The 25,926-nt window shown below is 51.8% G+C and overlaps 1 protein-coding gene across 1 annotated transcript in view; it reads left to right on the forward strand.

Moving 5' to 3' along the window:
* The window catches only part of SHC4 (SHC adaptor protein 4), a 362,116-nt gene that overhangs the window by 299,679 nt on the left and 36,511 nt on the right, over positions 1-25,926 (forward strand). Inside the window, exon 9 of the mRNA XM_078684800.1 lies at positions 23,948-24,008. Coding sequence (XP_078540926.1) covers positions 23,948-24,008 — 61 coding nt within the window. The remainder of the gene's footprint in view (positions 1-23,947; positions 24,009-25,926) is intronic.

Raw genomic sequence — 25,926 nt, forward strand, 5'->3', positions numbered from 1 at the left:
AGAATACTCTGAGTTCTACTGAACCAGCTGTTGTAGCTCCTAGGGCCTAGCACACCCTAAACTACAACTCTAGCAAGGGATCAGTAGGCAAACATATAGTGTAGGTAAGTGCACCACTTACACCTCACTAGAAAAGCATGTCTACCCAAGGAGAATCTACTGAGACTCCCCTTGTGGATATTGACCCTCCACAGGTCAAATCAAGATATGCAGCTCTCAGTTTCCAGGAGATGAGACAAGTGTGTACCTCCAGGAAACTGAAACAGGGGTCTAACCCCACCATTCCCTTTTTGATAGGTCTCTTAGAGACTTATGATGCGAGAAAGATTTCTCAGCTAGAGGGGAATATGCCAGCCTTAGAGGGTACCTCTGGGGATCCAGACCTCCCCAACACTGCCAATGCAGTTGAGGAGGAGGATCAAGAGGAACTCTCTGGGGATGAGGTAGACAAAGGTCTTGAGGTAGTCAGAAGGCTAACTAGGGCCAACTTAGACTTGCTTGGGCTAGGATCTGGGGGACCCCCAGTACTGACCCTAAGTAGGCCTAACCTTGGAGTTAGGAGAGATAGATCTCTTTCTAGGGACTCCAATAGATCTCTGCACTCTAATGCCTCTTCTCAGAGGAGAAGGAACTCTCCCCAGAGGAGATTGACTTCCCCTCAGAGAATGGAGCATGAAGCTAGGATGAGACAGGCTACTCTGAGGATTGAAAGGGAAGAACTTGCCCTGGCCAAAGAGAAGCTTGCCTTTGCTAGAGAGCAGCAGATGAGTGGGTTAGCTCCCACTGGTGGCAGCAATCTCCCAAGAGATAGAGAGAAGGGTTTAGATACTAAACACCTGACAAAAATAGTGCCCCCCTTTAAGCAAGGGGATGACATCCAGAAATGGATGGCTGCTTTGGAGAGGGCCTGCACTGTGCAGTGCATTCCCCAAAGTCAGTGGGCAGCTATACTGTGGCTCTCCTTTGATGGTAAAGGTAGAGACAAGCTCCTCACTACAAGAGTGGAGGATGCTAATGATTACCAGGTCCTGAAAAATACACTGGTTGATGGGTTTGGTTTAACAGGTTGCTGTTCAGAGACACCCAGAAAACTCAGTCTCAGGACTGGTCTGACTTTGTGGATAGTGCCACTAAGGCTTTGGAGGGCTGGTTGCTGGGTAGCAAGGTTACTGATTACACAGGGTTGTACAATCTCATGATGAGAGAACAAATTTTAAATAATTGTCAGAACCAGTTGTTGCACCAGCACCTTGTTGATGCAGATCTGACCTCTCCCCAAGAATTGGGAAAGAAGGCAGACAAATGGGTCAGAACAAGGATCGAGCAGAACCAGAACCAGAACCAGGGTGGTCAGAAGAAAGCAGACCAGAAGGGTAATACTAAGAGTGAACAAAATGACCAGAAGTCTTCACCAGGTCCCCAACAAACCAAAGAGGGTGGGGGTCAGGCTTCCCAGAAGAAGAAGACTCAAGAAGGCCAGTCAAAAAGGTGGTGCCAGTACTGTAAAAGTAAGTCTCACTGGTTTAGTGAGTGCACCAAAAGAGGAGGACAAACTCCTACCACTACAGCCCCTAAGGCAACTGCACCCCCTAGTACAGTCAGTAGTGGTAGTGTACCTCCCAAGGCAATAGTTGGGTTAACCTTGGGAACTGAGGGGTCTGACAACTTAGTTGGCACACTCACTCAGGCTGTCCTTGTCTGTACAGGGGATATGGATATATCCCCTGATATAAGTCCCAATACTTTGGGCAAATACAGGCAGACACCTTTGATTAATGGCAAGATGGCTCAGGCCTATAGGGACACTTGTGCCAGTGTCACCATGGTGACACCTAACTTTGTGGACCCTGGACAGATCATGCCAGGTACAGATTTCCTGGTGACCAATGCCAGCAACGTCACTACCAGTCATAGTATGGCGATTGTGGCTTTCTCCTGGGGTGGAGTGAAGGGTCAAAAGAAAGTTGTAGTCAGTTCAGACCTCCCAGTGGATTGTTTGTTGGGCAATGATTTGGAGTCATCACTATGGTCAGAAGTGGAGCAGAGGACTCACATGGAGATGTTAGGCTTGCCAGCACATGTGCTTGCTGTGACCAGGTCACAGGCCAGAAGATGCCCCACTGAACAGGTGCTGGATCCTGAAATGATGGACCAGACACCTTCCAAGAAGAAGAGCAGTAGGGTTAAGGCTTTGCCTTCCCCCTTGCCCCAGGTTGAGGATTGTTGGACCTGGGCCTCTTGGCAGGGTCATCCCTAAACTTTTTGCCTTCCTCCAATACTCTCTCTGACCTGTTTTTGTTGGTTTAATGACTCTGGGCACTTTGCCACTGCTGACCAGTGCTAAAGTGCATATGCTCTCCCTGTTGTAAAGTGTACATGTGATTGATGTCCATGATTGGTTCATTGGATTTACTGTTAGTCCCCAGTAAAGTGCACCAGGGGTGCCAGGGCTTGTAAATGCCAATACTGCTAGTGGGCCTGCAGCGCTGGTTGTGCCACCCACAGAAGCAGCCTTAAAATGTGTCTAGGGTCTGCCATTGCAGAACCTGCGTGAAGTCTGGTACTGTCATGCTGGCTGGGCAAGTGCACACACTTGCCGGCCCCTAAACCTTCCCTTAACTTCCTATTAGTCACCCCTATGGTAGGCCTGAGGGCAGGGTGCATTGTAAGTGTAAGGTAGGACATGCCCTGATGTGTGTGGCATGTTCTAATAGTGAATTACTACCAAATTCGTTTTTCACTATTGTAAGGCTACCAGTTCCCTTTTAGGCCAGATGGGCTGCTGGAATTATTACACTCTATAATCCCAGCAGGCTCAGGGAACATGGTAGAAATTAATGTTTAGTATGCCTGAACTCAGAATAATAAAATACTTATTTTAGTAAAGTTTATTTTAATATCCTGTGTTTGCAAATATTACTTTTAGAAAGCTAGCATTTGCTTGTCTAACCATTTCAGCCCGCCTCTGCTTTTGTGTGTATCTGACTGTCTGAGTGTGTGAGTGACAGGGCTGGGAGTTGACAGGTTGTGAATAGCAGGATGACACCTTAGTGGGTGGTGGGAGTTTCCCCTGAATGATGCATCAGGCTGTGCTCTGCCCCCACAATGCTGGCTCCGCCCTCCTGGGGAGCGACTGATGACTCAGCCTGCACCTGGCCCAGGAAGGACCGAAGCTTGTCAACAAAGTGCTCAAGCTGCCCCTGTCTTCACAATGCCGGCTCCGCCCCCCTGGGGAGCGGCTGATGTGCCTGCCCTCACACTGAATGCAGAAGCAGAAGTACCCACCACAAGTGCTCAGGGACTGGAGCAGTTATGCAAAGGCCCCCCTGGCCTGTAAGAACAAAAGAAACTGGGTATAAAAGTAGGAGCCCTGCTCCTTGTAAATTAGATCCAGTTTGCGCAAAGAAGAAGCTCTGCCTGAAGAGAAGGACCCTGGAAGCTGCATGGAGAAGTACTGACTCTGACCCCAAGAGACTGGCCTGTGGTGGGTGCCTTGCTGCTGAAGGAGAGCAGGAGAAGAAAGACTGAAAGACTTTGCTTTTATTCAACTTGTGCCAAACTTTTACCAAGATCTCCAAGGGCTTGCTGTGGAACTTGCCCCCTGAACTGCGCCCCAGGAACAGTGGGCGCTACCCCCCCTGGAAGAGGAACTGCTGCTGAGGATTGTGTCCCTGCATCGCTGCCCCGGAAAGCTGAGTGCGCTTTGCCCCCATCGTGCCCTCTGACCAGCCTGCGCTGCCCCTGTCCTGCCAAGCACCGTGAGCTCCTGCCGCCGAGCCGCAGCTCGCACAGCAAAGGTCAGCACCGCCTGACCCAAGCACCGTGACTGCCTCCCTGAGCCGAAGCTCTCAACGCAAAGCAGAGGACTTGTCCGGTCCAATCACCACGATCTGCTGGCCCCCGCCCGTGGAAAGTACAGAAAAGACGGACCAGAAGCGTGGGCTCGCCTTCCATGAGAAGCCCTGCTGTAAGCGATCATCCCTTCTGCTGCCCCCCTCTCCAGGACCCCAGGACTCTGCCCTTGTGAGCCTGTGTCCCCCGGAGCACCGCCAGCCTGAAGGAAAGCGACCCCGTGGCCCCCGCGTCACCCCGCCCTCCAGGACAGCACCGCCCCGCTGGACGACAGCCTAGAGCCGTCCGACCCGAACCGCCAAGGAAAGTCAAGGTACTGTGCCTCACACGCAGCGCACGGCTGCACTCTGAAAAGAACTGGGCGCTTGAAACTTGCCTTTGACTGTCCTCTTTTAAGGTTCACCCAAGAAGTGTGCACATCAAAGTAGCTGAAGTGTGCACGTCATGATATGTGCTTGAACGGAGCCTGCAGTGTGCGCCTTGAAGTCCTGACGCCTCGCACTGCCAGCTCTAAGCCTCTGTCTGAGTGATTGGCCCCCGAGCGCCTTGGCTGCAGCATACACCCCTCCTGCCTCTGCCCCCCCTCGTGTGAGCCTTGAGGCTGGGCGCCCCAGAGGCATCGAGCGCGCTGAGAGCAGTGCGCTGGCAGTGGGATTGCTTGTAGCCTGGTACCAGCCATTCTCAGTGTTCGCGCCGAACGCCGTCTCACGCGAGATGCGTGAGGTTTAGCAGGGCATCTACCGCGAAGCAGCACAAAGCGAACTAGAGCGCTACGAAGCGCATAGAAGGACTAAGGAGCACCATACCTTCAGGAAAGTGGGCAGAAGGCCCTAAATATTGCTATAAAGACCTGTGACATAATCAGAGAGTAACTGGAACCACTTTTAGAAAGTAAAAAGACTGTATTTACAAGGCACTGCTGGAAGAGTATATATGGTCTATTGAAAGTAACTGGAACCATTTCTTGAAAGTGAAGAAACTGTATTTACAAGCCTGCTTAAATCTATATATATAAAGATATATTTTTACTAAAATACAGTTTGGTGTCATTGTGTGGTGGGTTGGTTGTGATGGTATGATATTGCAAATGTTTAACCCTATGTGCCCCAGAGATTAGCCTAGACTGCTTGCGCCACACTACCTAGAGGGTAAGCAGAGGTTGTTCTTGAGGGTAACCCTTCGCCCTGACGTGGAAGAGAGGGTCCCTGCTTGTCGCCAGTGCTGCACTGCACCAACCAGAGACTCCCCTTTCCAACAAGGATCAAGTCTCTGAGGAGGCTGATCTGAGAGAGCTGAGGGAAACTGAGCCTAAAGAGCTTGAACTTGATCAAGTTGAGTTTCTGGGCTCAGGGGGACCCTCCAGAGCAGACCTGGGGAAGGCACAGTTAGACTGCCCTTCCCTTGAACCCCTCAGGCAGCAGGCTGCTGCTGAGGCTGCAGGGAATGCCACAGGTGCCCACAGGGTATACTGGGAAGATGGACTCCTGTACTCTGAGTCAAGAGACCCCAAGCCTGGTGCAACCAGGAGGCTGGTCATCCCCTTGTCTCTGAGAGGTTTCCTTCTCACCTTGGCCCATGAGATTCCCCTTGCAGGTCATTTAGGTCAGACAAAGACTTGGGACAGGCTTGTCTCACACTTTCACTGGCCCCACATGAATGAGAATACCAAGGAGTTTTGTCGCTCCTGTGTCACTTGCCAAGCCAGTGGTAAGTCAGGTGGCACCACAAAGGCCCCCCTCATACCACTACCTGTGGTGGGGGTTCCCTTTGAAAGAGTGGGGATTGACATTGTTGGTCCAATGGAACCCCAGACAGCATCAGGGCACAAGTTTATACTGGTGGTGGTGGACCATGCCACCAGGTATCCTGAAGCTATTCCACTTAGGACCACTACAGCACCTGTAGTGGCAAGGGCCCTAGTTGGAGTGTTCTCCAGAGTGGGCTTCCCTAAGGAGGTCGTTTCTGACAGAGGTACAAACTTCATGTCAGGATATCTGACTGCAATGTGGAAGGAGTGTGGTGTGAACTACAAGTTCACCACACCCTATCACCCACAATGCAATGGGCTTGTTGAGAGATTCAACAGGACCCTCAAAGGGATGATTCATGGGCTACCTGAAACTCTTAGGAGAAGATGGGATGTCCTGATCCCCTGCCTCTTGTTTGCTTACAGAGAGGTCCCACAGAAGGGGGCTGGCTACAGCCCTTTTGAGCTTCTGTATGGGCATCCTGTAAGAGGACCCCTGTGTTTGGTGAAGGAAGGATGGTAGAGACCTCTCAAAAAGCCTGCAACCAACATAGTGGACTATGTACTTGGTCTCCGCTCCAGGATGGCTGAGTATATGGAAAAGGCATCTAAAAACCTTGAGGCCAGCCAAGAACTCCAAAAAGCTTGGCATGACCAAAAGGCTGTTCTGACTGTGTACCAGCCAGGACAGAAGGTGTGGGTGCTGGAGCCAGTGGCCCCAGCAGCTCTCAAAGACAAATGGTCTGGGCCCCACGCCATCATTGAGCAAAAGGGAGAGGTTACCTACTTGGTGGACCTTGGAACTCCCAGGAGCCCTCTTAGAGTGCTCCATGTAAACAGGCTCAAGGCATATGTTGACAGGAAGGACATGAGCTTGCTCATGGCCACAGATGAGGGACAGGAGGAAGAGAGTGACCCTCTCCCAGACCTGCTCACTCAGAATCCTGATGATGGATCAGTAGATGGTGTTGTCTTTTGTGGCAGCCTCACTGAGCATCAGCAACAGGATTGCAGGCAAGTTCTGCAATCCTTCAGACATATGTTCTCTCTGACACCCAGCCAAACTGATTGGTGTACCCATGATGTTGACACTGGAGACAGTCTGCCTGTCAAGAGTAAAATCTACAGACAGCCTGATCATGTTAGAGACTGCATCAAACCAGAAGTGCAGAAAATGTTGGAGCTGGGAGTCATTGAGCCCTCAGATAGCCCTTGGGCTAGCCCAGTAGTTCTAGTGCCAAAGCCTCACACCCAGGGTGGTAAGAAAGAGATGAGGTTTTGCGTAGACTACAGAGGCCTCAATGCAGTCACTAAGACTGATGCCCACCCAATACCAAGAGCAGATGAACTTATAGATAAATTGGCTTCTGCCAAGTTCTTAAGTACATTTGATTTGACAGCTGGGTATTGGCAAATCAGGTTAGCTGAGGAGGCCAAACCTAAGACAGCATTTTCTACCCCTGGTGGGCATTATCAGTTTGTGGTAATGCCCTTTGGTTTGAAAAATGCACCTGCCACCTTCCAAAGGTTGGTGAATCAAGTCCTCACTGGGCTGGATGACTTCTGTGCAGCATATCTTGACGATATTGCTGTCTTTAGCTCAACCTGGGAGGATCACCTGGTCCACCTGAGGAAAGTGTTAGAGGCTCTGCAAAAGGCAGGCCTCACTATCAAGGCCACTAAGTGCCAGATAGGGCAGACACAGGTTGTATACCTGGGCCACCTTGTAGGTGGAGGCCAGGTTCAGCCATTGGAGAGTAAAATACAGGCCATCCAGGACTGGGCTCCTCCAATCACCCAGACTCAGGTTCGAGCTTTCTTGGGCCTGACTGGTTATTACAGAAAGTTTGTCAGAAATTATGGGTCCATAGTGACCCCTCTTAATGACCTGACAAGCAAGAAGATGCCAAAGAAAGTTCAGTGGACAGCAAGCTGTCAGAAAGCATTCAATGACCTAAAACAGGCCATGTGCACAGCACCTATCCTTAAGAGTCCAGATTACTCCAAGCCATTCATTGTCCAAACAGATGCTTCTGAGTTGGGTGTGGGAGCTGTTCTGTCTCAGCTGAATTTTGATGGTAATGACCAGCCTATTGCTTTCATTAGCAGGAGGCTGACCCCCAGAGAGAAAAATTGGTCAGCTATTGAGAGGGAGGCCTTTGCTGTGGTTTGGGCCCTGAAGAAGCTGAGGGCCTACTTGTTTGGCACTCACTTCACCATTCAGACCGACCATAAGCCCCTCTTGTGGCTAAATCAGATGAAGGGTGAAAACCCCAAACTGCTTAGGTGGTCCATTTCCCTACAGGGGATGGATTTTACAGTGGAGCATAGACCTGGTACTGATCACAGCAATGCTGATGGGCTCTCCAGGTATTTCCACTTAGAGCAAGAAGACTCACCTGGTCAAGGTTAGTTTATTGTCCCAAAGTTTGGGGGGGGGGGGGTCATGTAGGAGAGTAGGGTCTGCAATCCTATGATCACCCAGATTTTTGCTTTTTGCTTCACTGGTTTACGACTTTCCCTGGCTGTGGGCCTGCTAATCAGACCCACAGCCTAGCTGTTCTCTCTAATCCAAATTGTACCCAGGTACTGAATTGGCACTGGGCCCTCTCAAGTCCCTGTAACCAGGGCTGAGGTGCACCCAGAAGTCTCCCAGGGGCTGCAGCATGTATTATGCCACCCCTGGACTGACTAACTAAATCTGACACAACTGGCTGCACGACAGCTGGGGCAAGGAGGTGTAAACACCCTTTGCTATAGATATAGTATTCCTATATCTAAACCTAAATGGACACACAGATCTCCTATCAGTCACTCCTATGGCAGGCCTTAACAATCCTGAAGGCAGAGTGCTTGGAATCGTGTGAGATAGTGCTCTGGCATGAGCTGAGCCTGTCTGCGGCTTTCGGGATCTATCCCTTAGCCGTTTCCATGATATCGCATACCATATACTCTTAAGTGCATTATAATCCTCGCGGTTATATGCCAACTCTGGTATCGCTTTATCAAAACATGTCGAGTAAGGTGTAATACGAATTGGAATACTAACCCCTCGCCAATTCTGGCGACGGGGTTAGCATTCCACCCTTCTAGAGGGACACGACATGGATGTAACCTGTAACCCCGGTTAAAGTCAGACAGAGCCTTAGCATCCACAAAATGGATGCTGCCACCGAGACACAAGTCTGCCCTCCTGCTGCTGGGAGTCCTCCCAGAGCAGGAGGCAAGGACAAAGGGTTTCCTGCCAGGGGCGGTGCCAGCACCGCCCCAGACAGGGTTTTGTGTATTCCAGGTAGGCAGGGCTACAGAGGAAGGTGACTGCAAGTGGCACCCCGGTGCTCACTGTGCATAGGCCGGCTTGAACCAGTTCCAGGGGCACACTAGCCCCTGAGCTGGGGAAAGCCCGCCAAAGGAGAGGGGTGTAACCACCCCCCTCCTGGTCCCACCCATAGGGCAGGACTTAGTCGCGTGCCAGCCCCCTTTTCCAAGATAAAGGTAGGAGCAGGCCCCCTTCCAAATTAGATCATCTTTGGAATCAAGACACGACTTTCTACGAAAGGACATCAAGATTTCTTCTTCAAGATTCTCCCTTGTGACTAAGGAGTAGTCACCCTGCATCCGCAGGCACCATCTTAAGAACACTGCGGTCTGCTGTAAGTCCTTCCTCCGGAATCTGACTGCCCAGCTCGACGAGAACCGGCTTCCCTGGCACCTCTGACCTCTACCCACCTCTACAGCCAAGCTGAGAACCGTGGGTGCGACGAGACCTCGAGGGACCGGCCATCTTCAAGACTGCACGACTTCTTTCCAGCACGACCGCCGAGGGATCCTCTGGTGAGTGCTTTGGGGTCCGAGAAGCCCCGACCCTGAGCAGCCCCAGCACCGAAGTTCAGCCTCCCAGCATCTCCACGATCTGCGTGGGGCCCTTCTGCTTTTTGCTGCTCACCGCGTTGTTTGGCTACTAGCCCGCTGGCTTGTGGCCTTCTTAACGACGCCCGACGACATCACTGCTGCTGGTCTGGTTGCTCCAGACTGGCCCTTGCTCCCTTCCAAGAGAGGAGCACCCTGGACCCTCCTGGTCCACTCCAGACGCCATTTTAGGTCCACCGCGTGGGCTTGAATTTGCCAAGACTTGTTGCCCCAATCCTGGGTCCAGCGACGTCGACAGCATCATCCATCGTGGGACAGCTCGTACCTCCATCCTGGTCGCCGACAACGCCTCCTGGTCCGTGAGACTGCAGAGCACAGCGTCACCCACTCACCTAGTCGAGGTGACTACCATCCGGTGCCCTCCTGGTGCCACTTGACTACTGGCTAGTAGTCACGAACTTGGTCCCCTCTGCTTTCAGGTGTCATCCATCTTCGATCCAGGCTTGGATCACTCGAACAATCTTCACTGGTCGCCTGCCAGGAACTCCTTTCCTTCAGGCTCCTGGTTCGTCAACGAAGAATCCCGACGTCTTTTCAGACCTATGCAGCTGCAGCCCCTGGGCTAGGTAACTTCGGCATTTCGGTGCCTCAGCATAGCCTCACTATCCAAGGGTCCAGATCCACTTTCGTTTTTGACCTACCTAGTCGGGTTCGCCCGAGAACACTAACTTTGTGAATACTAGCTTCCATAGGCTTTTTCCCGCCTTGCGCGTGAGAGTTCCCACTCTGCACGTGGCGCCCCTAGGCCTCCTGCTCCTAACCTGAGTGTTCAGTATTGTAGGCCTAGCGTTTCTAAAGCCTCTGAGAATCGTTACTTACCTGCTAGTAATTCGCATTCCACTTTTAGAGTATATGGTTTTTCGTGCCCCTCGGGCATTTGTGTAAATTGTGCGACTTAAAGTATTTTCATAAGAGTTTTGTTGTGTGCTTAGCTCCCTGTCTCATAAAGAGCCAGGGTAGTCTTGTTATAAATAAATACACTGTTTATTTTCATAACAACTTGTGTGGTGTCCTTTCACTGGGTGTTCAAGGGATAATGTGATGGTGAAACAGCTGGCTTAACACGCCCTCTAGAGTCTTAGCCTTAGACTGCTCGTATCCATGCTACTAGGATAGCTGGTCTATAAGGTTGACTTACAACCAATCATCAATAAGGGTTGTTTGGACTGATATATAGTGATCACTAGAATAGTGAGCACTGCACATCAGGCCAACTTCTCACAAGCCTTTTATAGCTTTTGGGGCGGCACAGCTCGCCGGGAGCCTTGGGGGGGACCTGTCAAGGAGAATATCACTGACTTGGACCAATTTATGGTGTAACACAAATACCTTCCAAAGAGCTGAAAAATGTGGAGGACTATTGCTATAGAAAAGTAAGGTCTCGATAAGCATAGGATTATATTGTCAGCATACACAGAGATGTGTTCCTCCCATTCCCCTGGTGCCACAATACCCCAAATCATCAGGTCTACTCTAATCCAGCGTGCCAGTGGCTCCAGCGCCATATCAAATAGCTGAGGCGACAAGGGGCAACCCTGCCTAGTGCCCCTGCACAGACTGAAACTTCTTGATAATGCTCCGTTGACCCTTACTCTACCTATTGGATCACGGTAGAGCAATCCCATCCAGCTGCAGAATTTCGGGCCAAAGCCCAGTCAGGAGAGTACAACAATTAGATAAGGCCACTCTATACTATCAAAGACCATTGAGGCATCTAAGGACATCAGCGCTGTCTGCTGGGGCGGAAGGGCCTCCGTCAAGTGGAGGACTCCATACAGCTGTCGCAGATTATGGCGGGTGCTTCTATGTAGCATAAAGCCTGACTGGTCTATATGAATAATGGTGGCCAGGACTGTCATTAATCTATTTACAAGGGAATTAGCAAGCACCTTTGCCTCTACATTTAAGAGCAAAATCGGTCTATAGGAGCTGCAGCTCTCTGGGGGTCTGCCTGTATTGTGTATTACAACAATTGTGGCTGCAGGCTGGTCATCAGTTAGCCAGCCTCTCTCCCTCACTTCCTCAAACATTTTAAGCATAGACTGCCATTTTTTAAGCTACGCCCTTACAAATATCAACTGTAATTCAATTTGGACATACCGCTTTCCCGAACCTCAAGGCTCCTAGGGCACAGGAGAGTTCCTCTTCTGTAATATCAGCCTCCAGGGCATAACTTTCCTCTACACTGATTGTCGGAAGGGCAAAGTCTGCTAGGAACTCCTCGCAATATTTGCCAGTTCTTGTGCTGACATAGGCATATAGGGCCTCATAGTAGAAGGCAAAATACTCCACAATTCCCAAACATGTTGTCTGAAGGACACCCCCTACATCTCCGTCTCCCACCACCCATGATCTCTCTCTATCCCGCCTGCCTAACCAGGCCAATAGTCTAGAGTCCTTATCCCCTATGTCATACAGTCAGTGCCGTGTGGCGAGTGCATACATTTGCGCTGCATTTTCGGCTAGGGAATGCAGTTCTTGTTGGCATATGACTAGTCTATGTCGTAACTGTGTTTCCGCCCTCAGTCGCCTCTTGCTTTAGCAACTGTATTTCTTGCACAATATTTTGATGCTTCAGTATGTCTTCCTTTTTCTCCCCCTAGCAACACCTGGGCTTGCCTCGCAGCACTGCTTGAACCCCTTGCATGCACGTGATGGCCGGGAGCCTTCACGCGTCACGGTGGACGTGCGCGGAGGACAGCCCCCAGCCGTCCGAACCCCACACACTCTTTATTTCCCCAGCACCGCAGCGGAATTTGAGCCATGGTGAAGGGGTTAAAGGCCTCCCAAAGAGTTTGGTGGGATTTTACCGATCCCTTATTTTCTTTGAAATACAGATCCATACCTTCATGGAAACGTCCTTTTAGTCAATGTCTTTCAAATACCATGGGTCTATCTTGGGTAATTTCGCTTTGCTAGTATTTGGTCCCTCAAGAACTATACTTAATGGGGAGTGGTCCGAGATACCCTGCGACAGGTGCGTCGGACTCTCAAAGCAGCCAACCTGGCTGTGGCATGTGAATAAGTAGTCTATCCTTGAGAATGATCCATGGTGTGCCAAGTAGTATGTGTTTTGTCTACCACAGAATTTATGGGCTCTCCAGATATCCACCAAGCCCATTGCTGACAGAAACCCTGGCAGAATTTGGTCTTTCACCCATCCCCCTGCAATGCCTGACCAGTCGAGGTCCAGGTCTACTACTGCATTATCGTCAGCACCAGCCAGGAGGGTACCCATAGGGAGGTCTGTCATCAGAGGAAAAATTCTCGGTAGAATGTTTGTATGCAATCTAGGGGGGACATAAAATAGGCTAAAGGTTAGGGTGTGGCCCTCCTACGGGCCCGCCACCATCATGCAGCACCCTTCATCATCCCACCATATCTTGTTAACTATGAAGGGCAGAGAGCTTCGCGCCAATATACCTACCCCACGTGCATTCATCGAGTGTCCAGGGTGGCCCAGTAGTCTATAGCCAAAGCGGGCGAAGGCCTTCAGGTGGGTCTCCTGTAGCAACACTACATCAGGAGAGTAGTCTTTAATATATTGCAGGACAAGTGTCTGTTTAACCTTGTTCCCCAAGCCACTGACGGTCCAGGTTCATACCCGTAGTTTAGCAGTCTTCCTTTCCATCTTGGGTATGCCAGGCTACATCTACTACTCTCCTTCTTCATACGCTGGGCCCATTGAGCATGTGCATTGTATATCGATAGTGTTCCACATGAGCAACGTTGAATAACTCAACAACAACAACCAACATTTCCCCCCACAACCTTGATATGTGAGTAACGAACGGCCTACCTCCGAAACATGCAGAGTGCCTGTCGCCCAAACAGGAGTATCATAACAACAGTTGAGGGGTAGTGTGTAGGCCGCTAGCATAGATGGACATGTTACTTGAGGCGGCTATTCTAGTAGCCCTTTCACTTCAAAGGTAGGCATCGAAATATTGCCGCCACCGCCACTTGAAATGCTTTGGACCATGTCTCTAGTTTGGATTGAAGTGGCAGTTCTGGATACCCAACGGCCCCCTTTACCTCAACAGTTTGATCTACTGGCCTCAACATTTTTTACCCCAGGAAAGGATGCAGCCTTCATCTTCCCCTCCCCCCTGGGAATGTTACTTATCTGATTTCGGAGGATGGTCAGGGAGCCGGGTTCTTGACTCCTCAATTCGTGTTCTGTCATGTCAGGCGTTCGCTCCTTATCTCTCTTCCGCCAAACTGTCCTCCAAACCTCCAACCGTTCCCAGGCTTCTTCAGGTGACATAAAGAAATACGATTTCCCCTCAGCCAATACCTCAAGTTTGGCCGGGAACAGCATCATGTATTTTAGGTTCTTCCCTTTAAGGGCTTTTTTAACCGCATCAAATGTTCATCTGGTCCGTGTGCGCAATGCGCTCTTTCTACTGAGAAAAAGGTGGATAACTGCTTTGGTTTCAGGGTGTGGAGAATTAGATCTTCCAAGGAGAGGTCCACCACCTGTCCCTCAATCAACCAATCAATCAATCATTTGTAAAGCGCACTACATACCCGCGAGGGTCTCAAGGCGCTGGGGGGCTGCTACTAATCGAACAGCCAGGTCTTGAGTATCCTCCTGAAGGTCAGCAGGTCTTGGGTCTGTCGTAGGCTCAGTGGGAGGGTGTTCCATGTCTTGGCGGTGAGGTGGGAGAAGGATCTCCCACCGGTCGTTGTTCTTCGGATGCGCGGGACGGTGGCGAGTGGGAGGTCGGTGGAGCATAGCTGGCAGTTGGGGATATAGAAGGAGAGCCGTCTGTTGAGGTAGGCTGGGCCAGTCTTGTGGAGTGCCTTGTGTGCGTGGGTGAGGCGCTTGAAGAATATCCTCTTGTTGATGGGGAGCCAGTGCAGGTTTCTCAGGTGGGGGGTGATGTGGCCGTGGCATGGTACGTCGAGGATCAGTTGTGCCGAGGCGTTTTGGATGCGTTGTAGTCGTTTGATGAGCTTGGTCGGGGCTCCCGCGTGGAGGGCGTTTACGAAGTCGAGTCTGCTGCTGACGAGGGCCTGGGTGACTGTCTTTCTTGCATCTGTCAGGATCCATCTGTAGATTTTGCGGAGCATGCGGAGGGTGTTGAAGCAGGAGGAGGAGACGGTGTTGACTTGCTTGGTCATTGAGAGCACTGAGTGGAGGATGATTCCCAGGTTGCGTGCGTGGTCTGTGGGGGCTGCCCCCAGTGCGGTCAGCCACCAGGAGTCGTCCCAGGCTGAAGGGTTGGAGCCGAGGATGAGGACCTCCATCTTGTCCGAGTTCAGCTTCAGACGGCTGGTCTTCATCCAGTCGGCGACGGCCTTAATTCCTTCATGGAGGTTGGCTTTGGCTGTGATGGGGTCCTTGGTGAGGGAGAGGATAAGCTGAGTGTCGTCGGCTTAGGAGATTATGTTGAGGTCATGCTGTCGGGCTACGTGTGCAAGCGGGGCCATGTAAATGTTGAACAGCGTTGGGCTGAGGGAAGATCCCTGGGGTACGCCGCAGATGATCTCGGAGGCTTTGGAACGGAACGGGGGGAGGCGGACGCTCTGGGTTCTGCCAGAGAGGAAGGAGGTGGTCCAATCCAGAGCCTTGTCTTGGATCCCTGCGGCGTGGAGGCGTGGCATTGTGTGTGGTGGCAGACGGTGTCGAAGGCGGCAGAGAGGTCTAGGAGGATGAGTGCTGCGGTCTCGCCGTTGTCCAGCAGGTTCCTGATGTCGTCGGTGGCGGCGATGAGGGCAGTCTCAGTGCTGTGGTTGCTGCAGAACCCTGACTGGGAAGGGTCCAGGATTCTGTTTTCTTCAATGTATCGGGCTAGCTGTCTGTTGACGGTTTTCTCCATGACCTTGGCCGGGAAGGGGAGCAGAGAGATGGGCAGGAAGTTCTTGAGGTCTCTTGAGTCTGCCTTAGGTTTTTGAGCAGGGCGTTGATCTCGGCGTGTTTCCAGATCTCTGGGAAGGTCACGGTCTCAAGCGAAAGATTGATGACGTTGCGCAGGTGGGGTGTGATGGTGCGGCTTGCTCTGTTGAATGAATGAATGAATGAATGAAAAAGTATTTGTAAAAGTGCGGACTAAGCCCAAGGCGCTCTGAACAGATGTGCCTGCAGGCACAGCCAGCATCCCTACTCATATTAGTTTACAGGAAACACCAGGTCTTAAGGGTCTTACGAAAAATAGAGTGAGCTTGTTGGCCCGATAGAGAATCTGGGAGAGCGTTCCACGCCTTTGCCGCAACTTGTGAGAAAGCTCTTCCCCCCCATCTGCGGGGGAAGAGGGGAAGACGTGGTGCGGGAATGGGTCCGACGGAGAGCCGGAGTGGATTGAGCGCATGTTCTTGATGGTGTCATCGATGTTCACGCTGGCCCAGGCTAGCAGGGGGTCGTGGTCAATGGTGTACGGAGGGTCTGTTGTGTTTCTGTCTGTTGGGGCTGTCTGGGTGATGAAGCTGTCGCGGATGTCTGCTATCTTGCGGTGGAAGAAGGTGGCGAGGGAGTCGCACAGGGCCTGCGACAGCGGGATGTCGTTGGTGTTGGAGCTGGGGTTGCAGAGTTCCTTCACGATGTTGAAGAGCTCCTTGCAATTGTGTGCGTTTTTTTTTTTTTGCAGAGTTTTATATAGCGTGAACTAGACCCGAACCGAATCAGGTATCAGAGCGCTTTACATAGCACCAGTTACGTTACATGAGGACGGACACACATTCATTTTAGGCACGGGGAGATTAAGTGATTTGCCCAGAATCACAGGAGGTTTTGGCGTCGTTACCGAGACTTGAACCCAGATCCCCAGGTCTGAGGTCGAGCGCCCTAGCCGTTAGGCCAACTCCTCTCCCCTGTTGTTGTTGCGTTGTTGTCGAGGCGGTGTTGGAAGGAGGTTCTCTTGGCCGCCCTGATGAGGTGGTGGTGCTTGTGGATGGCGTCCTTGTGTGCTGCGTGGCTGTCCGGAGTTTGTTCAATGTGCCATTTCTTCTCTAGTTTCCGGCAGGCTTGCTTGGAGGCTAGGAGTTCTGGGGTGAACCAGCTGGCCCTCTTGCTGGTGTCTCCGTGGGGGGTTTCTTCAGCAGAGCACGGGTATTGGCGCAGTCCTCGATCCAGCGTCTGAGGCTGTGGGCAGAGTCGTTGGTGTTGGAGGGTTCGGTGTGTGGGCTGAGAGCGAGGTTTGCGTGTAGTTGGTATTCAGTGATTTTGCTCCAGCATCGGCGGGGGATCTGTTGGGTGCAGTGGTGTGTGGTGGGTTTCTGGAAGGCGAAGTGGATGCAGCGGTGGTCGGTCCAGAGGAGTTCGGTGGTGTGGCTGATGGAGACGTACGGGCTTGAGGAGAAGACTGGGTCAAGCTTGTGGCCGGCAGAGTGGGTGGGCGTTGTGACGAGTTGCTTCAGTCCGAGGTTGGCGAGGTTATCGATCAGGGTTGTGGAGTTGCTGTTGCTGTTCTCAAGGTGAAAGTTCAGGTCTCCGAGGAGAATGTAGTCGGTGGAGGTCAGGGCGTGCGTGCTGATCAAGTCGGCGATGGAGTCGCTGAACTGGGGGCTGGTCCCAGGGGCGGCGGTAGATGAGGGTGCCTCTGAGGGTGGAATTATGGTCTGGGTGGATCTGGAAATGCATGTGTTCAGCGGTGCTGAACGCGTCGTCGGTGCTAGTCGAGACCCTGATGCTGTTTTTGTGGACGATGACGATTCCTCTTCCGACTCCGTTGGTGAGGTCTCTGCGGGTGATCTTGTAGCCGTCTGGGATGGCTATGGCGATGTCGGGTGCGGGGGAGTCGTTAAACCAGGTCTCTGTCAGAAAGGCGACGTCCGGGGATGTTGTATCGAGCAGGTCCCAGAGCTCGACGGCATGCTTGCGTGCGGAGCGGGTGTTCTGTAGTATGCATCGGAGGTGGTTGGGGTCTTCCTTGGCGGGTGGTTTGTCGGCTCTGAGGCTGGTGTAGCTGCAGTTCCGGCAGGTGAAGGGGCCGTGTATGCGTTTCGGGACGGTCTTGAAGCAGGTGTGGCTCCGTCCGGAGTTGAGAGCATGCAGAGTGCTGGTGTCGTAGTGGCAGCGGTCGATGTGGCAAGTGCGGGGGCCAGGGGATCCGGCGCCGGGCGCAGTCCAGGCACGGACAGCCGCAGATGGGCTCGCCTTAGGGCCACCTTCTGCGTGCCAGCAGCGCGGCCGCGCAGCGGCTGGCAAATATGGGGAGGTGGGAGGGAGGAGCAGCTGGGAGGCGGGGGCAGCGAATGGGCAGTGGACAGTTAGGGGGCGGGGCCGCAGTGGCGTGGGACAACAAAGGTAACAGAAGGAAAAGGTGCACAAAAATCGAGGGTAAAACGAGTGGCACAGAAGGCAAAAGGGCACAAAAAACGAGTGGAACAGAAGGCAAAAGGTGCAGAGAAACGAGGGAAAAACGAGAGGCACAGAGGGCAGAAGGGCACAAAAAAACAAATAGAACGGAAGGCAGAAGGCTACAAAAAACGAGGGAAAAACGAGTGGAACAGAGGGCAGAAAGGCACAAAAAACGAGGGAAAACGAGTGGAACAGAGGGTAGAAAGGCACAAAAAACGAGGTAAAAACCGAGTGGCAGAACGGGCAGAGAGGTACGAGGGGAACAGAAGGGAAAACCGGGCAGAGACACGGGGCAGCGAGGGGTACAGAAGGAAAGACGGGGCAGAGAGAGCACGGGGACAGCGAGGGGAACAGAGGAAAGAAAAAGGGGCACGGACCACGTATAGGCAGCAGGGGAAGACAGACAACAGCAATCACAGAAACAACAATGAAAATACAGGCAATATAATAAAAGCAATAAAGCGGAGGATGAACAAACCTACATACGGCCTACCACTGGCCACCAGGGAAGAGGCACAGGTGGCAACCTGCGGGTGGTGGAGGGCCTCGAACTTCCTCAGCAGCGGCAGTTGGGGCAGGGAGGTACAGGCGGTGCTGTGCGGAGGGGGAGCGACCCACCTGGTGGGGTCAAGGGTCGCTCCTATTGGAACCCACACCACCCGAATGTTAACGCGGCGAGCTCTGCCTTCTTGATCCTCCAGCTGCGCCATTATTTTGGTTTGTTGCTTCGTCAACTCCATTACTTGTTCTTCCAGGTGATTGATTTTGGACTGCAGGCCTCTGATGTTGGCTTCTGCAGTTGACATTTTGTCCGCAGGTTTTCGAAAGTCCTTCTTCGTTGGGCGATGTCATCGCTGTATCTGTTGCCCCCCTCTCAACCCACGGCAAAAGTATATTTGTCAATGTGGTTGACTTGCCTCGGTCCTGTGCCCTTGGTGCAGACCATTGTTTCGGAGTTCACCCCTCACAGAGTAGCTTTGCAAATTCTTTGAAGTCAGTGCTCTCACCGCGCCGCTGTAATCTATTTCCAGTGTTCTGGTCAATGTCGCTATGTCTTCTTACGCACGGCACTCATGCCAATCTTTACAGGTGGGATGCAGCTTTGTCCGCAACCAGGGCAGGAGTATCAACGCACTTCCATAGCCAGACTCGTTTCACCCCTGTGTTTGAACAGCAGGTGTCTACCGCCGGTGATGGGGGGTGGCTCGAAGGCAACAGCACACTATATTTTGTTATATGGGCCTGTCGTATTAGGGGGGCTTTGCCTCCTTCCATGCGCCTTTTAAAACATCAGGCCATTATGTTCTCCTCAGGACGTGGGTGAGAGGGTTTAGAGCAGGGGTACTCATAGTACGGCCCGCGGGCCGGATGCGGCCCGGCAAGCCTTCCTTGGCGGCCCGCGGACCTTCGAGACAATCGTACCTGTGCTTAAAAAAATAATTTATTAGTGTTGGCAAACACCCCGCAGCAGTGCTGGGCTCGGAGACCTTGATAATCACCGCTCCCCTGGCCCCTACAGAGCAGAGGCTTTGTTGTATTTCACCCCTTAGCGCCTCTGCTCTGTGGAGCCGGGCGAGATGTTTGTAAATGGTCTTTTAACTACCTGCTAAGTACTTTGGTGCGACTGATGGACGGCTGTCTCTTTGCCCCCCACCCCCCTTAATCACCCTGATGCGGTGTCCATTCACTCACAGTCGTGTGGACACTCCTGTAATTATCAGAAGGGCGCGCGCAAACTGCATTTTAGTCTGAGAAACTTCTTGCCAGATAGGGATCTTTCTGTGTGTGCGCTGAGGAAGCTGTATCAGCCCGGGCTGAAGGCTGACACAGACAGACACACACAGTGAGATGACAGAGGGGGAGGGAGAGGGAGAGCTGGATGGAAAGAGAGATGGAGAGGGAGGGCAGGAGGGAGAGAGGGAGGGCAGGAGGGAGGGAGATGGAGGGCAGGAGGGATAGGAGGGCAGGAGGGACAGGGAGGGCAGGAGGGAGAGGGAGGGCAGGAGGGAGAGAGGGAGGGCAGGAGGGAGGGAGATGGAGGGCAGGAGGGATAGGAGGGCAGGAGGGACAGGGAGGGCAGGAGGGAGAGAGAGGGAGGGCAGGATGGAGGGCAGGAGAGAGAGAGGGAGGACAGGAGGGAGAGAGAGGGCAGGAGGGAGAGGGAGAGAGAGGGAGAGAGAGGGCAGGAGGGAGGGCAGGAGGGAGAGAGAGAGGGAGAGAGAGGGCAGGAGGGAGGGAGGGCGGGAGAGGGAGGGCAGGAGGGAGAGAGGGAGGGCGGGAGGGAGAGAGGGAGGGCGGGAGGGAGATGGAGGGCAGGAGGGACAGGGAGGGCAGGAGGGACAGGGAGGGCAGGAGGGAGAGGGAGGGCAGGAGGGAGAGAGAGGGAGGACAGGATGGAGGGCAGGAGAGAGAGAGGGAGGACAGGAGGGAGAGAGAGGGCAGGAGGGAGAGGGAGAGAGAGGGAGAGGGAGAGAGAGGGCAGGAGGGAGGGCAGGAGGGAGAGAGAGAGGGAGAGGAGGGCAGGAGGGAGGGAGGGCAGGAGCGGGAGGGCAGGAGGGAGAGAGAGGGCAGGATGGAGGGCAAGAGGGAAAGAGAGGGCAGGAGGGAGGGCAGGAGGGAGAGGGAGGGCAGGAGGGAGAGAGAGGACAGCAGGGAGAGGGAGGGCAAGAGGGGGAGGGAGGGCAGGAGGGAGAGAGAGGGCAGGAGGGAGGGCAGGAGGGAGAGGGAGGGCAGGAGGGAGAGAGAGGGCGAGAGAGGGCAGGAGGGAGAGAGAGGGCAAGAGGGAGAGGGAGGGCAGGAGGGAGAGGGAGGGCAGGAGGGAGAGGAAGGGAGAGATAGGGCAGGAGGGAGGGCAGGAGGGAGAGAGAGGGCAGGATTGAGGGCAGGAGGGAGAGAGAGAGGGAGAGAGAGAGCAGGAGGGCGGGAGAGGGAGGGCAGGAGGGAGAGGGAGGGCAGGAGGGAGAGGGAGGGAGAGAGAGGGCAGGAGGGACAGGGAGGGCAGGAGGGAGAAGGAGGGCAGGAGGGAGAGAGAGGGCAGGAGGGAGAGAGAGGGCAGGAGGGAGGGCAGGAGGGCAGGAGGGAGAGGGAGGACAGGAGGGAGAGAGAGAGATGGAGAGGGAGGGCAGGAGGGAGAGAGAGATGTATGTATGCTGGGTCTGGTGGCTCAGTGGATGAAGGCATCTGCTGCAGGGACCTGTGTGCAACCTCATGGTCACAAGTTTTCTTTTTGTTTTAGCCCTGCCCCCTCCCCTCTGACCCCGCCCCCACTGGTGCGGCCCTCGGCCACAAACCACACTGTAAATTTGGCCCCCGAGAGAAAGTTTGCGAGTACCCATGGTTTAGAGGGTTCTTACTTGCTACTACCTTGATCTCTGTCTTGCAGGGGGGGGAGGGTTGCCTCTGTCTGTGGCTGCCTCATGTGGACCTCAATGTTGATCTGGCCCCCATGAGGGGCAATATCTTCATAGGTTATTTATCTGGGTCTTTGGCTTTCCCCCCTGCCCTGATTATCTGGTCCTTGGATGTGAGAGGGTGGTGCGAGGGGGAGAAGAGCCAATGTCGGCCCTGAGTGCCGCCCTCTGTACCGCTGTGCCATTTGCTGCACTATTTCCAGACGCAGTGGTCTTCTTACCCCTGCTAGGCCTTGCAGCACAAGGCTCGATTTGTGCTCCCCCTCCACTGAATGGGAGTCTACGGGATTCTGCCCTGCTTTACGCACTGCCGGCTCTAGCATAATTATGAGGCAGGCGACACCGCGCTTACAGCTGTGTCTCCCAGGGTCTCGACAGGGAAACCCCGCACCACCTCCGTACAGGATCTCTGCAGACCGGTGCGCACTTCGCTTAGTTGAAGGGCGCGGCCGGGGCCATGTTGAGTTCTCAAGCGCGACCTCGGTGTTTCGTTTCCCAGAGGTTTTGCGTTTCTCCACGGCATTCCGGCCATCCGACCTCTTCACCTTCTCTTCACTGGTATCGGCGTACCTCGATGCCTCCTCCTGAATGGATTGTGATAGATACAAAAGATGGGATATTTGGCAACGGTTAGCGCAGCGCTCTCAGTGAGCTGCCATCCTCACCTGCTGAAAGAAACGCCCCCGCAAGGCACTTTCTTGAGTAAAGTTCTGATTTCATGGCAAATTTTGTGTAATTTCATTTTGTGTTATTTCGCCATTTATTTTTATGTGAGTTGAAAACACAAATGGTGCTTTTTTTACTCCCATCATCAATCGTTCCACTTGAACATATTTACATGAATTCAAAATATCAAGAGTAAGCTAAACATGGTAAATGACTGCCGAGTGGTGTGCAGATCCGTAAAATTGTGAAAGATGTATTAGAAAATCAAATCGTTTTTGATTTCCCTTTAATTTTGATCCCTCCCTTGTCAGATCTGCATGGAACCTGAGATTCTTTCACTGGGTTTAACATGTTGGCAGCCAGCCAAATTTGATGCAAGTTCATTAAACCACACTAAAGTCATTAGCACAAGAAACAGTTTTTTGCCAAACATTTTAATTATGCCCTGGATGGATCTGTAAAAGACTCGCCACACCCCACATAAAATGAAATATGCTAAATGTCTGCAAAACCTCTTGGTGATTCATCCAATGATGCCTCAGTCATTGGCAAATTAACATATTTTTGATGCCCCTTTTAACTGTGCCACCTTGATGAATCTTCATAAATCTAGAAATACCATAAGTAAGCTAACTATGCTAAGTATCTCCCAAATTTGGTGCAAATTCATCCAACATTGCTAAAGCCGTAGGCAAATCAAGCACCTTTTCACTGTAAGAATAGCTCTAATTTTTTTACATTTTCAAGCCCACAATGGAAGTGCTGACCTAACCATAACTAGACACTGGCTGTCAGCCGCAGCCCATGTTGGTAAGAGCAGTGCGGCCCGGTGGGGGTGATGTCGACAGACGACCACGAGGAAAAATTAATTATTTATTTCATTTTCTCTTGTGGTTGTCTGTCGAAATTTCTCCCCACCGTGCCCCACCACGCTTACCAGCACAGGCCGCTGCTGCTGGCTAATGGCAGTGTGTAATATATGTAAAAATACAGATTTGGTAATGGAAATGTAGATATAATTCAGCTGAACTTTCCATTGCAAATGCATGTTTTGGTTTGCTTAGAGCTTCAATGCCATAGGACAAATCTGCACCCAATTCGGCAATTACATAGCAAAATTCGGAGTGGCAAGATCTGTGCAGGTCCATAAAAGAGGAAAAGGTTTAGGGGATGCGAGAAGATGATTGCTTCAGCTCCCATTGGAAATTTTATTCCCTGCTACAACCTGACCCATTGAGAGGATTTACACCAGACTTGGCATGAAGGTAGAACTTCACTCATATACCGTTCTGTTTGTAGTTTTGGTATAAATAAGTAGTAGTGTTTGCAAAAGGTGTCTGGTGATCATCGAACAATTTAGAGATATCTTGGGCATTTATTTCACAACCGGAAAACTTGTAAATTCGGTCAAACATTGACATTTGACTGGCTGATGAAGGGCTTGATATATTTTTGTTCCCATCAGCTTGGAATTCACAAATTTGCCTAAACTCAAGAGTTATGTTGACCTGTGGTAGGGCAAAAAGGGTGAAGACAGGTAGCAAGACGGGAAAAAATGCTCAATAAAAAATTAGAGAAATAATTTGGGGGACAATAAACTCGCAAATGGCAAACAAATCAAGAGCACCTGGCCACCTTTTTGATTTCACTAATAAGCACCATTCTCCCGAATTTGTGAGTTTCATTGAATTAAAAAACAGGTGGATTCATTCATGAGGACTGTGAATGGCCAGGTAGGAAACATTGGTGGTTGAGCACATGGGCTAGATGATGGCAGAGAAGTCAATATTCCGATGATGCTCTTTAATGTCTTTGCTCTACTGAGGCCCTTAAACATAACCAGATAACGATTTCTAGTTATTACACTGAAATATTCTCTTGAAATATTATATATCTAAGGATAAGAATACAGCATTATGCTATAAATAATCCCATCTCCATCACATCCAAAAAATATAACTTATAAGGGTATAGTTTCATGCTCTTGAATGTAATTCACTGACATAATCTGTGACATATTTAAATGTTTTATTCTTACAGACTGGTTACTCAAAATGTACAAATATTTATGAAAACTGCTTGGAGCATCATACACCATTAGGTATGTGTTGTTTCTTATTTCTGTTGAAATAAAGTAAAGTTTGGAGGGATATATGCAATGATAAGGATGGCGCTGCCTGTCCTAATGTCAACACAGTGTACATCTGCCATGTAGGGCCTGGTTTATGTAGTATGGCTAAGGAAAATGTAATGGGGCTTGTATTGTAGATATTCCTTTCACATGGTTGTGTCTTAACACATGCACCAAGATACAAGTACTCCACCGTGTTAGACTAGCAGATAACACATTGTGCAAGAGATTCCAAATAAATACTACCTACCTACATGCTATAGAAATACTTTTCCTAAATTTGCACTGACTGAGTGAAGACTGTCATCGAGCACACACTTTTTTCCTCAAGCCAGCATAAACTTCAATGGGAAAAATAGTGCTAGAAATAATGCAAATAGTGTCAAACAAGAGTGACTATGAGGGAAAATTCCAAACACAGGCCTTCTGGTTGCCATGTAGAGGGATCACCCAAAGCACAGGTGTTTAAAAACTCACAGAAGCAACAACAGGCAATGGTGCTGCAATACAGGGTGTATCCACTGCTGAGGTAAAATGAAAAACATCCGGACTCTAAGCAGTATAACTGTTCTCTGAGAGCGCAAAGCAGGGTCAAAATGACAGGAAGGGCAGTGAAGTTGTTGAATTCTGAACTGTAGTTCACAGTGGATTGACCCTTCCAGGTAGGTCGCTCCCCCTCCGCACAGCACCGCCTGTGTGTCTCTGCCACAGCTGCCGCTGCTTAGGAAGTTCGAGGCCCTCCTCCAACCACAGGCTACCACCTGCGCCTCATCCCTGGTGGCCAGTGGTAGGCCGTAGGTTTGCTCATCTCCATTGTATTACCTGTATTTTCTTTCATTGCTCCCGTTGTAGTGACAGCATTTTCATTGTTGTGTCTGTGACTGCTGTTGTCTGTCTCCCCCTCTGCCTGTACGTGGTCTGTGCCCGTTCTCTCCCTCTGTTCCCCTCGTGTCTCTCTGCCCGGCTTCCCTTCTGCTCCCCTCTCTGCCCTCGTGTCTCTCTGCCTGGTTTTTCCTTCTGCTTCCCTCGCTGCCCCCGTGTCTCTCTGCCCGTTTTTGCCTTCTATTGCTTAGCTGCCCCTGCATTTCTGTGACCTTTCTGCCTTCTGTGCCACTCGTTTCCCCCCGTTTTTTGTGACCTTTCTGCCCTTTTCTTGTGATCTTTTGCCTTCTGTGCCACTCGTTTCCCCCCGTTTTTTGTGACCTTTATGCCCTTTCTAGGGACTTTTCTGCCCTCTGTGCCACTCGTTCCCACCCCCGTTTTTTTCTGACCTTTCTGCCCTTTCTTGTGACCTTTGTGCCTCTGTGCCACTCGTTTCCACAGAGCTGACGAACCACCCGCCAAGAAAGACCTCAACCACCTCTGATGCATACTACTGAACACCCGCTCCGCACGCAAACACGCCGTCGAGCTCTTGGACCTGCTCAACACAACCTCCCCGGACGTCGCCTTCCTGACAGAGACCTGGTTGAACAACTCCTCCGCACCCGACATCGCCATAGCCATCCCAGACGGCTACAAGATCACTAGCAGAGACCGCACCAACGGAGCCGGAGGAGGAATTGCCATCGTCCACAAGAACAGCATCAGGGTCTCGACTAGAACAGACGACGCGCTCAGCACCGCGGAACACATGCATTTCCAGATCCACACAGACTCCAACTCCACCCTCAGAGGCACCCTTGTCTACCGACCCACCGGACCCCTCCCCCAGTTCAGCGACTCCATCGCCGACTTCATCAGCACGCACGCCCTGACCTCCACCAACTACATCCTCCTCGGAGACCTGAACTTTCACCTTGAGAACAACAACGACAACAACTCCACAACCCTGATCGATAACCTCGCCAACCTCGGACTGAGACAACTCGTCACCACGCCCACCCAC

This window comes from Lissotriton helveticus, chromosome 3_2, assembly GCF_964261635.1.
Source record: "Lissotriton helveticus chromosome 3_2, aLisHel1.1, whole genome shotgun sequence".
NCBI classification, from domain to species: domain Eukaryota; kingdom Metazoa; phylum Chordata; class Amphibia; order Caudata; family Salamandridae; genus Lissotriton; species Lissotriton helveticus.